Source organism: Gymnodraco acuticeps, unplaced genomic scaffold (assembly GCF_902827175.1).
Source record: "Gymnodraco acuticeps unplaced genomic scaffold, fGymAcu1.1, whole genome shotgun sequence".
Taxonomy (NCBI): Eukaryota; Metazoa; Chordata; class Actinopteri; order Perciformes; family Bathydraconidae; genus Gymnodraco; species Gymnodraco acuticeps.
This window is the reverse complement of record NW_022991325.1, coordinates 894,116-908,005: the sequence shown is the minus strand read 5'-3', so window position 1 is coordinate 908,005 and position 13,890 is coordinate 894,116. Positions and strand designations below refer to the sequence as shown.

The 13,890-nt window shown below is 39.4% G+C and overlaps 1 protein-coding gene across 1 annotated transcript in view; it reads left to right on the top strand.

Moving 5' to 3' along the window:
* The window catches only part of rptor (regulatory associated protein of MTOR, complex 1), a 262,325-nt gene that overhangs the window by 25,768 nt on the left and 222,667 nt on the right, over nt 1-13,890 (top strand). Inside the window, 1 exon segment of the mRNA XM_034240379.1 lies at nt 6,731-6,833. Within this exon segment, the coding sequence (XP_034096270.1) occupies nt 6,731-6,833 (103 nt within the window).

The following is a 13,890-nucleotide window of genomic DNA, read 5'->3' as shown; positions in this document are numbered from 1 at the left end:
ATTTTTTCAAATGACAGATTTTCTTGTTTATTGAAGTCCACCCTTTGCATGCCTAACATCTTCAATCTTCATTGAGTTTTCTGTCACTGAGGTCCTGAGCTGTGTGTCAGGGGACATTAGATCATTCTTGAAGGAAACCCTCCATTGCTTTGAAGGCTGAAGGAAGGGAAAATCTTTACAGAAAGTCCCATGAACCCTCACTGAGTTTTAGATGTGGGGACTAGGGAGGCCATTGTTGGCATTTAGCCTATTTCTGAAGTTCATTAAACAACTCCTGAGCCATCATTCGATTTAAAGACACCTTTAGAGATCCATAACTTGGTAAGAGACAGCTGAATCTCAGGCATCCCCTGATTTTGAGTTGATGCGAGGGCTATATCAATTATATGGAGATATTATTCATGTACCTTCATATTGCTTATTGTTTTGGATTCATTGTTTTCACAGGTGTATGTCTTTCTCATACCACATCTTCTTCAGCTGGTTGAGTATGAGCATGTATTCGTTGGATTGCCAAAAAATGTAATATGGACGTTCATGTCTCATGATAAATTGTAATAACTTTGGTGATCCCCCCACCTTTCATCTAGGACCACTATAAGGTCATCATACCTTTTTAAACATCGAAATGTTAACATTGTCATTGTAAGGATGCCGACATCTTTTAGCATAAACAAGCCTTGCTGTTTACTTAGAGCCACTAGCATCACGGTTGTTTGCGAATATCATTCTATTGTAAGCAGTGAATATTCTATGTCACCTTGGTTTAATTTTTCACAGTAACTGGGGTATTCCGTGTTCATAAAGTTCTCTGTACGTACGTACGTGTGTGTGTGTGTGAAAAAAAGAGACAGTATCTTACACTACCTGTTAAATGTCACCTGGCGTTCTTGCATTGACTTCCATGGCAGTGTAACGTGTGCAGACCTCAGTTTTGACATTATCCAGCACTTTGGGGTTTTCATGTTGGCAGTGCAGCTCTAGGGATGACAATGTTTGTCTGTTTTTCATTTTTGTCAAGAAAGGAACATATTGCAGAACTGTTATATTGATTGCCCTTGACATTTCAACTGACATTTCTAGTTTTTAGAGCATATTCCCAATCATTTTGGTGATCTCCTTACCGGTCAAAGGTTTCACTTCGGGAATATATAAACTTGATGGACTAATACAATCATTTTGAACCGGGCGGTGAGGAGGAACAGATGGTGATCGCTGGAGTTTTCCTGCTGCCTTCACAATCTTTACACAATTATTTATCGTCTTAATATAGCGAGACGGTGTTCATACTCTGCAATCCAAGACTTCATTTTTTATTCCACCAAAAACTTAACATGACGCTAACGCAAGTTTTTCTAAAACATAGATCCATGTGTGTCTCTGAGCCGCAGCGACACCACACTGATTCAGGGCGGGTCATTCTATTTTCTGATTCTGGGACTGGTGTTGCTTGTGTTGGTGGATAAAGCAGACTGCTCAGTTTTTGGTGTCGCTCTGCCGCTGTCGCATCTGTTCCTTGATCTCTGTGTCACAGACCAATTTGCTTTTTTGTGTGACAGACTTTACACACAGCGTGCGTCTATTCCAGTCCGTGCTTCCCATTGAGTTCTTAAAATCCATAATGTGCCCAGATGTCCGCTTTCAAAATACTACGTCCGTTCTTTATTACTTGTTGTTGATTTTCGCCTCCTTCCACCATATTTGTGCTAGCCCCGGTTTCACACAATTCAATGCAACGTTGCTACCAGGAAGTTATTTTATTATTTATTATAGAACTTTATTGTAAAGCCCTCAGATTTTGAATTTAAGAATGAACCTTGATGTTTATGTGCCTTGTTATAATATATTAATATAATTGTTCAATAAAGTAAAAAAAACAACGTTATTGTCCAGCTGTGGCCGGAAAATCAAGAAGCAACGTTGCTACTCTATAATCAATAATTTTCTGTGATGGCATTGATTCAGAATCGTCCTCGTCCACATCGCGATGCATCTTAGAAACTATTAACCTGTTGAACCCCATCGACCCGCCCCCGGGCGGAAAAACGCATAATCTGCAGGAAACAGCGTCTGAGGGCTTCTTAAGATTGAATAAACTATGAATGTTTCATATCCATGTAACGGGAAGAAACTCAGCTAACTGATCTTTTTTTTTTTTTTTTGCAAAACAAAACACAAAACACAAAGCTAATGCTGAGCCTCTGAATTAGCCCCTTGCGAAAAAATGCTAACGCCGTTTGCATAGAAAACACGGTATAACACCCTTATTATTTATCGTAACTGCACATCCAACATATCGATTAGCATCGTGAGAATACACAGAATCGATAGGTGTCTATATCATCACTCCATGATAAGAACTTGCGACATTATAAACAAAAACAGACATCACAACACGTGGCGCTTGGTAGCGAACACGGCAATATGTCTTACCTTCGTCGTTGTCTGATCAAAAGTTGTCTTCAATGGCATTACAACGATAAAAACGCTGCTGAAGTTTAATACATAGGTTAATCCAATGTGTCTGTGTCACTTTGAAATTATTTTTAATAATCCATATAGCGTGAGACAGGTTTCTCTTTAGGCAAACTGCATGCGCATAGCCCCCACTTCACAATGGTAACGTTGGTGTGTATGTGGAAATCCCCCTTAGATTCTATTGGCTCTAAAGGTTAAAAAGAGATGTCAATCATCAAAATTGACCAATGGGTTCCAGAGAAACGGCAAAAACGCCCATTTCCAACCAAATGACCCCAGAGGTGGAGTTTTTTTTGCTAAACCTCTCTAAAAAGGTCAAATGTCACTTGTTTTGCATCAATCTTGATACAGGGTACTTATTATATGTTGTACTTTGGATTCCTAAAGCTTTTAGTCTACCTTACCATCATCCAAGGGTAGTTTTCACTATAAGTAAAAAAGAATGTTTGGACAGACACTATAATTTACAGTTTTTTACTATGTTCAATCTGAATTGTCTTTTAAAATAAAAAAACATCTATATTGATTCTGACTTCTTTACATCCAACTCACAGGTTTATCATTACTTTGAGATAAAATATTATTAATTTTCTCCTTTTAGAAGTGTAGTTATGGTCATTTGTTCTGGAAATGTCATTTTCGAGCCTGAGACCTGAAAAACAGGGATGGGGTTTAACAGGTTAACACCCCTAATGTGTATAGTTCTTTGCATGTCTTTGTAACAGGCAGACATATAGCTATAGTAATGTCTTTTATTGACATTTTTTAACTGAAAATCCTCAAAATTCTATTTAATCATTATTTTCTTTTTATACCACTGTCTGTCCTTTTATTGATCCCTGAATTTGACCAGATTTCGGTAACACTGTTACCAAAGAGCAGCGAAAACGCATTGAGACCTTTTTAAAGAACCCTGCATGTAGCTGACCTACAGATAATTGGAGCCAAGGGGACATGCAGGGCCTGAAGTTCATCCGTCTGTCTCAGAGTAAACACTACCAGACTTTGATTCACAAATTCACACAGTGATGCAACAGTGACGGGTCAGCTCAGGTCAAGCAGTGCCATCAACAAACAGTATCCTGCTGGGGCCAAAAGTGGCTGAGAGGAGAAATCGAGGCACCGGTAATCCACTGAGTTACCTTTTACAACAAACTAAACCAAAAATCTGAACCTAAAGAATATCTCTATACTGTATTACAACATATGTCCTGCTTTATTTAAAAGAGAACAATGCTAGAAGACGATATATTGTCACTATTGTACATTTTTGGGTGTTAAGACTCATAGATGTGTTAAAATGACACATCTGTTCAGAACATGTGTTCATGTCTAAATAAGAAATGTCGGGAAATCATTGATTTGACTTTGGAAATATGACATTGGCTGTAGGCAGTATATATTTTAACTCATTCTACAATGATTTTATTTTGACTAAACTGAGCTTGATGGCGGTAAAGAAGACTATATAAAGTACAGGGGTTGTTCAGTGATTCTATTTCTAAATGAGTATCTGTATGTTTGTTTAAAATAGGACAAACATAGTTTTTGTTAAAGTACGATCCAGGAAGTCCAGTTTGTGGAGCAAATACTATAATTACTCCTTAGCTGTTTATAATACTCTGAGGCAAGATTATAAACTCTGGAGAGTTTTTCCAGCAGCAATTATTGTATCCTTTGTTGCGACAATTCCCATGTTTACATTATAAATACACAGTTCAAATTGCGAAGTACTCTTCTACGGATTTGGTCTTGTATTTTTGAATCGCCAACCTCGATCTATGCTGGATGATGTCACGTTGTATCAAAGGTTGCAACAGACTTCTGCATGGACACCCACGCCATGTTTGCCTAACTGTCCTCATTCAAGTCGCGCGCGTATGGTTGTGGTTGTCAGGACTTGCCATATGACTTGCCATATGACAGACATATAAATTGATGGTTTTATTTCAGATGTAATGTTTGTCCTTCATCCTACTTCCAGTTTCAGTGGTCTTCTGTGTCATGGGTCATTAACTTGTCTGGTTTTAGTCAGTTATGCTTCTACTCTCTTCATTTTATTTAAAGACAGGACATTTCTAGGGATGTACAATTAAATAAATATGATCAATTGTGAAATTTACGTAGAAAGCCAACAGGACTTATACAGTTAATGCATTACATTGAAGGTGAAAGAGAACCTTATTTAAAGGCTCTCTTTTTCATCCAAAGTTTTCAAACCAACATAAAAGTGAAAGCAGCGATCCATGTTTTTTTTTAATACAAAAGTGCAATACAAATACTTTATACCTTAAATTAAGGAATAATTGTGATAAATAATTGTGATCTCAATATTAATCCAAACAATCTTGATCATAATTTTCGCTGTAATCGTGCTGCCCGTGACTTCGGTGTAATCTGCAACTTTTTGCGTTAAATTCATATCATCAGGTATTCATACCAGACCCAAATCCGGCCTGCTGTCTCTTTTTATGAACGTCAACTCCTCTGTCTCACTCTTGGAAATCTGTCTGTTTAGAAAAAGTTTGATTGGTTTTGCAAAATGTAATAATACACATACGTAACACAACACATGATAAACAATGCAGGAGGATATTTAAAGTCTCTACCTAAATACTGTTAAAAATCACAACACATGATCAATATACTAACACTTGCTTAAATTAAATTCAAATGGTAAAATGGCTATACTGACCAAAACATTTATATTAAAATAGAAATGCCACCAGAGATTCACGCTCGCAGCCTGACAGACAGGGGGGGGGTGTTATCTGCTGGTGGACTACCTGAGAGATATACAGCAGGAGAACACGCCGTCCACCGCAGAGAATAAACAGAAGGGCAACCATAACAACCATGCTCCGGGGTCTTCTTCGCTGCTTTTGGTGTATTTTGTGGCGGCAGCAGCGCCACTTACAGGCCTGGCATATGTACTACAGCGTTTCCAGCGGTCTAGTGTGAACGGACACGTTAATTAATCGAATGCGTGTGAACGGAAGACTTTTTTGCGTATGCGTTTTACTGTATGCGTCCTCGTGGGGCCGGGGTCTAAGCCAAACTATATCCGGTCACAGAGATCTGCTATTTTAAATTAAGGTCAACACATATCGACCCTAAATATAGTCTATATTAAGAACGAGAAAAGTCTTAACATATATATCGTTTTTTTTGTAAACATATGACAAATGTGCGAGGGTGATGACGTCAGAGCATCGTCCTATGTGCCGGGCTTAGCCCCGGACAGCCCCAGCCCAATTTAACCCCTGGGTATTTGTGAGGGAGCTCCTATATGGCATTACCCCGCTGAAGCTCACCAAAGTTTCATATATTTCATAGTTCAAAGTTTTGTCAATTGTTTTGTTTATTGGTCAAATCCTGGTTTCTAATGGTTTCTGAGGAGTTCTACTGGAATGAAAGAGCACAGAGTACAGAAGCAACAAAGCAGCATACTGCATTAAACCTGACCTTCACAGAGAGGTTGAAGTTCATGTGGAGAGGAGGCTTCAGTAGTCTGTCTGCACTCTGTTTAGTTGTGCTATCTTACAATCAATATAGTAAATGTGAGGTAAAGTGTGTCGCCAATGTAACCGGTTAGAACTCAAAGTTGCGATGAGGTCTTAAAATGTATGGAAAGGGTCTTAAAAAAGGTCTTAAAAGGTATTATATTTGACTTCAGGATTCCTGCATATACCCTGAAGTACCAGAGTGTAGGAATACTCCGTTTATAAGTATTGCTATCAAAATGTTACTGAAGCAAGAGTACAAAGGTATTAGCATGAAAATATATTTAAAGAAGTAATAGTACTCACTATGCAGATTGGTCCATTTCAGAATAATATATATGATATGTTTTATAATGATTGATCATGAAAGTGTTCTCAAAGCTGGTAAAGGTGCAGCTAGTTTGAATGACTTTGTATACTGCAGGGTAGCTTGTGGATTTACTCCAGGTGGAACTAAAGTCTGATTTAACACTTGATTATATTGCACATCATTCATCCAGATCTGTGAAGTAACTAATGGTATGAAATAAATGGAGTGGAGTAAAAATACCCGATTTACCTTTGAATTGGAGTGGGGTAGAAGTACAAATTATTCAAAAAAATTAAATACTCAAGTAAAGTACATTAACATTTTAGGTAAGTACGGTACTTGAGTACAATTACTTAGTTACTATCCATCACTGCTGGTCTGTTTCTATTAGCTCATAGATGAATGATGTGATGACCATGTTGTGTTTCTCCTCCCTCAGATGAAGACTGTTAGTGTGGCGCTGGTGTTGTGTCTCAACGTGGGAGTGGACCCTCCTGATGTGGTCAAGACCTCCCCCTGCGCCCGGCTGGAGTGCTGGATAGGTGAGCACACACACTCGGCAACATGACATGCCAAGCACTCAAACACAACGCAAAGTGTGAGGGATGATAAAGTGGGTTCTCCTTAAATACGATGTGTACATTCTAGTGTTGCACGGTGTACTGATACTTGAAAGGTACCGCGATACCCTGCCGTTAAAAACGTTACGATTCCTCCGTTTCATTAGTATCGGTACTTTTAGAATGACGGGGAAAAGTACTCCGGTGAGAAAGCGCTGTTTTAATAAGAGCAGTGCGTGTTCAGCGCTCTGCTTCCACTCCCTGCACTGCAGCCGTGCCTGCAGCCCCTCCCCTCTCAAGCACGCTCGAAGTCCCTCCCCTCTCTCGTGCACGCGCTAGCTGCCAGAGCATGCGAGAAAGCGAGAAGCATGCAAGTGGGAGTGCAACTGCCGCTGCGCCTCAGCTTGTTGACAAAAAAGACGCCAGAAGCGAAAAACAAAAAAGTTGTTTATAGATGATGCTTAATTGTATTTAATACAGATTCTAGTCATTTATTTTATTTATTGTTCTCATTGTTTAAAAGTTTGTGTTATGGTTCTGGTGTGAAATAAAGCACGATAATTACATTTAAGACTGTTTCCCTTTTTTTAAGAAAAGTATCGAAAAAGAATCGTAATTCTTGACTTGTTATCGGTATCGAAACCAAAATGTTGGTATCGTGACAACACTAGTACATTCTGTGCTGTCTGATGCCTTTCTCAGGATTTGACACTACATTACATTTTATTGAACTGACTTTTTTTTTATCCCATGTGACTCAGAATCTGTACAATCTACCATGGAGATACAACATCAACATAGCTTTCAAGTATATGAGCTTTCAATAAGCCAGACCATTTTAAGTGCTAGATACAGAAATTAGAGGTTTTAGTTGCATTTATGATGCAATTGTTATAATGGCGAATACATAAACTCACTGTAGAAAATCATGTGAAAAGATAGCACCACTTTGTTTAAAGATGTCACACCTCTTATTCTTTACACTCATTGTAGTATCTTCGATGTCCTACATGAGGACGTATACATTCGTATTCAATGATCATCAATCAATTTCATCAGCTATAACACTGTGCTTGTTGTTTGTTCATTTGTTAACCTGTTAAACCCCGAGCATGTTTTTCAGGTTTCAGGCTCGAAAATTACGTTCCCAGAACAAATGACCATATCTTCCCTTCTAAAAGGGTTAAATTAATAATCTTTTTTCTCAAAGTAATGATAAACCTGTGAGTTGGATGTAGAAAAGTCAGATTCAATATAGATGTTTTTTTATTTTAAAGAAAATTCAGATTGAACATGGTAAAAAAACTGTAAATTATAGTGTCCGTCCAAAAGATATTTTGTACTTATAGTGAAAACTAACCTTGGATGATGGGTTAGTAGACTAAAAGCTTTAGGAATCCAAAGTACAACATATACTAAGTACCCTGTATCAAGATTGATGCAAAACAAGTGATATTTGATCTTTTTAGACAGATTTAGCAAAAACAACCCTCTTCTGGGGCCATTTGGGTGGATTTTCCATATCTCTGGCCACCCTTGCTGGATTTTGACGTGACATCTCTTTCTGACCGTCAGAGCCAATGGAATCGAGGGGAACTCCCACATAGTCCTTATTTGGTAATGTGTGTGTGTGAGACTACCACATAGCCTAGACCGGAAGCAGCAGCCACTCTGGTGGCTACCATTAGCAACTAACTTTTGCTCTCCGATTATTACATAAAAATGGAATTATGGATTATAAATGAAATAATTTTTTTATACAGAGACTTTAAAAACCTATGGATTAAACGATTCAGCCGCGTTTTTTCTCGTTTTAATGCCATTGAACACGTCTTTTGATCAGATTGACAGCTACGGTGAGACGATCTCCCTAGAAGCTCCGTAAAGGTACGTGTTGTGATGTCTGTGTTTGCTTCCCCTGTCGCGAGTTCGGATCACTCAGTGATGATACTATATACCTAAATAATCTGTGGAACCTCAGCTTTAATCGGATATCTTGTATGTGTAGCTACGATAAGTAATAAGGGTACTTTTATCTTGAGTTCTGTGCCAATGTCCGTTAGCATTTTTCGCTAAGGGGTCATTTAGATGCTTCTTATGAGACTTGTGTTTTGTTTTGGTAAAAATGGTTTGTATCGTCAGTTAGCTGAGATTATTTGCGTTAATCTGGTATAACACATTAATAGGTTCTTAAATATTAAGATCCCCTGAGACACAGTGTCGTGAAAAAAAAAACCAGGGTCCCCGCCGACGGGGTTCCAAGTCAACATTAAACTACTTCCTGTGTCACCCTAGGCAACTGTACTCATAATCTCGCCTAGGGCACCAAAATGTCTAGGACCGGCCCTGCCTGAAGGAAAACAATATCAGGCATGCCAAGTGTCAACATGTAGGGACTGGACCAACAGCCTGTAAGTGTTTAACACAACAGAAAAGCCATGGGTCAAAAGTACATTTACGTAGTGGCAAGCCATACAAGGATAGTGGCAACTCCAAAAAGTTTAGCTTTGACTTTGTAGCATTTCATCTTCCTGTCGTCCTCGGGTCCAATTTGACCGTTTCTAAAAAAAAAGTGTTTAATGTCAGAATAAGGGGCTATCTCATCGAATTCCTTAAAACTAACAGATAGTTCCATAGTACGTTGTTCACAGGAAAAAAATCATTAGATTCAACATTTGAAATGTTTTAATAACAGAATCATGACAACATTTAGACATATACCAGTGATAGTCAAGATATTTTCATCTGATATTTACTATATTTTAATGAAGTCAAGTTATGAATAATTGTCTTTTTAAAGGAAGTATATTGACCATAAAGTTGGGTTAAAAGGTCAAACCTAAACTGCTGATGTTTTATACTATATGCTTTAAAACAGAAGTCGCACAGGTGACAGGAGGACAACACAAAGAATAAAGAGATCATTCTCATGGGAGCTTAATTCATAAGATGTTTGCGAACTAAGGATGAAACCACCTGCCCCCACCCACCTGAATCAAACCAAATGACACGAACAACAGAAGAAGAAACGTCTCCATCGAGAGCGAACCTCCAAACCATTGCTTAGCTCCGCTGAGACTTCCTGACTGTGTGAAGTGAGGAGAGCACATTAAAGGGCCCGGGACACTGACACTGTGCAGACCTGCCACTCAGTTTTTGAGACAGTGTTTTGGAATATTAAAAAGTAAAGGCAGAGTTGAGGTCTTTAAATACAACAGGTGTTTGATGACAATTGCAGCGACTAGATGCTTAAAAATGACTGACATCTGCATTTCAGTGAGCATGGTGTGTGTGGTGGGCACCTTTCCAATTACACAATAACCATTTGATTTACAGAATAAAAACGTTGTTGATCCCAAAAACACTTCAATGCTGCATTTATTTTGGTTTATCTTACTCATTTTACTCCTGTATTTCCTCTGCACTGGCTCCCTATAGAACACAGAATATAATGTAAAGGTCTTCTTCTCGCCTACAAAGTCCTTAATGGCCAGGCACCATCATATCTTAAAGAGCTCATAATATAAGCTTAGAGTCTCTAAAAGTACAATGGGAGCCAGAGCCAAGCTACTTTTCTGTGGGATCAGCTCCTGGTATAGAGGCAGACACCGTCTCCATATTTAGGAGCAGGCTTAAGACTTTCATAAAACGTATAGTTAGGGCTGGCTCAGGCTTGCTGAGTCTAGTCTTTCACCTCTCTTGTCCTACTTCAGTTTTTCTGTACTGTATACAGTGCTTTCCCATAGATGCATGCTACTCAGCATCCGGGCCGTCATCTCCAGAGTTTTAGTTATTTTAGTTTTTCTGTCTCTCACCTGGCAGGTGACCACTGACCAGTATTCAAGTCTTTATCATAGGGGTGGCTGTGGTAGGTGCCGTGGTCCTCCTGCCGGGTCCATGGGTTTCTGCCCCCACAAACTGGAAGCTGGTCCCACAGAAGAGGAGCTGGAGAGCTGAAGCCTCTGGCTCCCATTGTACTTTTGGAGACTCTAGGAACCACTAATAACCTTGCATAAAGCATATCAGTATCTCCTGCAGGCTTGCAATACATCTTCTCTGCCTGCTGAGCGCAATTTTAGCCTTCTTCAATCTATATTTTGCTATTCTTCATGCCATATTGATTTACTCTCATCAATATTTAAACCTGAGGTGCTGCTGCTTTTTCTTTTCCATACTCTGCTTTTATTATAACGGTAAAATCCTTTGATGCTGCAATCATAACTAACCTCTGCCATTATGCAGGAAAGTGTCTCTGCCTGTAAAATTAATCTGCTTGTTTGGTAGGGATGTGTATTGGTAACATGTGATTCATATCATGATACACGGGTTATAATTTAATTAATGCTGTCAACCGATTAAAAAATGAAACGCGAATCCGTTAGTATATCATTCTCTTAGAATCTGGGTACAGTGTAGGAAACGTTTTGGATTACATATGATGTCTCTACGATAGGGCTGCACGATATTGGAAAAAACTGACATTGCGATTTTTTTTCCCCCTGCGATATATTTGCGATATGAAAACATACAGGAATTGAAGAAAAGACCGTTTTTTTTTCTTCCGCAAACCATCCTTTCTTGAACATTAATGCTATATAATTGGTATTTTTTTAGCTATATTTAACCGGATGAAGGATTTTAGTCACGGACGTCTGGATCTTAAGTTATCAGAGCAACAAGCTGAGCTAGCTCGGTTAGCAGCGCCAAACTGCCCTGGAGAAACGCATGAACCTACTTTATTCAGTGTTTTTACCTTTTAATCACCGGGTCTGTTTGCTATGGAGATTTGATTGTGATTGGTGGTTTGCTGTGCATGCAGAGCCTGCATGTCACTCACTCAAGTACCCCTGACATGAGAGCCGCGCAAGTTTTCCTTTTGCAGCAAGCAGCAAAATAATTGGAACATAACGTGTTTGAGTTAATTTGCCTACTTAATAACGCAAGTCCAAAAAAAAAATCGTTGATTTAATCCTTTTTTAAAATCGTCACGTCCTGCGATGTGAATTTCGCGCATGCGCATATCGCGGTTATCGTCACAACGCGATATATCGTGCATCCCTACTATACGATCACCGATTTATTCGAACCATACAGTGGGGCAAAAAAGTATTTAGTCAGCCACCAATTGTGCAAGTTCTCCCACTTAAAAAGATGAGAGGCCTGTAATTTTCATCCTAGGTACACTTCAACTATGAGAGACAGAATGAGGGAAAGAATCCAGGAAATCACATTGTAGGATTTTTAATGAATGAATTGGTAAATTCCTCGGTAAAATAAGTATTTGGTCACCTACAAACTATGGCCAAGACCAAAGAGCTGTCAAAGGACACCAGAAACCAAATTGTAGACCTGCACCAGGCTGGGAAGACTGAATCTGCAATAGGTAAGCAGCTTGGTGTGAAGAAATCAACTGTGGGAGCAATTATTAGAAAATGGAAGACATACAAGACCACTGATAATCTCCCTCGATCTGGGGCTCCACGCAAGATCTCACCCCGTGGGGTCAAAATGATCACAAGAACGGTGAGCAAAAATCCCAGAACCACACGGGGGGACCTAGTCAATGACCTGCAGAGAGCTGGGACCAAAGTAACAAAGGCTACCATCAGTAACACACTACGCCACCAGGGACTCAAATCCTGCAGTGCCAGACGTGTCCCCCTGCTTAAGCCAGTACATGTCCAGGCCCGTCTGAAGTTTGCTAGAGAGCATTTAGATGATCCAGAAGAGGATTGGGAGAATGTCATATGGTCAGATGAAACCAAAATAGAACTTTTTGGTAAAAACTCAACTAGACTTGTTTGGAGGAGAAAGAATGCTGAGTTGCATCCAAAGAACACCATACCTACTGTGAAACATGGGGGTGGAAACATCATGCTTTGGGACTGTTTTTCTGCAAAGGGACCAGGACGACTGATCCGTGTAAAGGAAAGAATGAATGGGGCCATGTATCGTGAGATTTTGAGTGACAACCTGCTTCCATCTGCAAGGGCATTGAAGATGAAACGTGGCTGGGTCTTTCAGCATGACAATGATCCCAAACACACCGCCCGGGCAATGAAGGAGTGGCTTCGTAAGAAGCATTTCAAGGTCCTGAAGTGGCCTAGCCAGTCTCCAGATCTCAACCCCATAGAAAATCTTTGGAGGGAGTTGAAAGTCCGTGTTGCCGAGCGACAGCCCCAAAACATCACTGCTCTAGAGGAGATCTGCATGGAGGAATGGGCCAAAATACCAGCAACAGTGTGTGAAAACCTTGTGAAGACTTACAGAAAACGTTTGACCTCTGTCATTGCCAACAAAGGGTATATAACAAAGTATTGAGATGAACTTTTGTTATTGACTAAATACTTATTTTCCACCATAATTTGCAAATAAATTCTTTAAAAATCAGACAATGTGATTTTCTGGATTTTTTTCTTCTCAGTTTGTCTCTCATAGTTGAAGTGTACCTAGGATGAAAATTACAGGCCTCTCATCTTTTTAAGTGGGAGAACTTGCACAATTGGTGACTGTCTAAATACTTTTTTGCCCCACTGTATGTTCCCACCCTCTGTGATGGATTCTGCTTTAACCTCTTAAGTACGAGGCGCAAGTGAAAGTTTTTTTTTCGAGACTGTGTCTCAGGGCTTCTTAACATTCATGAAACCTATTAATGTTTAGCACCAGATTAACAGGAAGAATCTCAGCTAACTGAAGATACGAACCATTTTTACCAAAACAAAGCACAAGTCTCATAAGAAGCGTCTAAATGACCCCTAAGCAAAAAAATGCAAACTGACTTTGGCACAGAACTCAAGATAAAGATGCCCTTATTACTTAACGTAACTGCACATACAATATATCCGATTAAAGCTGAGACTCCACAGATTATATAGGTATAGTATCATCACTGAGCGATCCAAACTCGGGACAGGGGAAGCAAACACAGACATCACAACACGGAGCTTTACAGAGCATTTACGAGACATCTCTTACCTTGGCTGTTATTCTGATCAAAAGTCGTGTTCAATGGCATTAAAACGATAAAAACGCTGCTGAG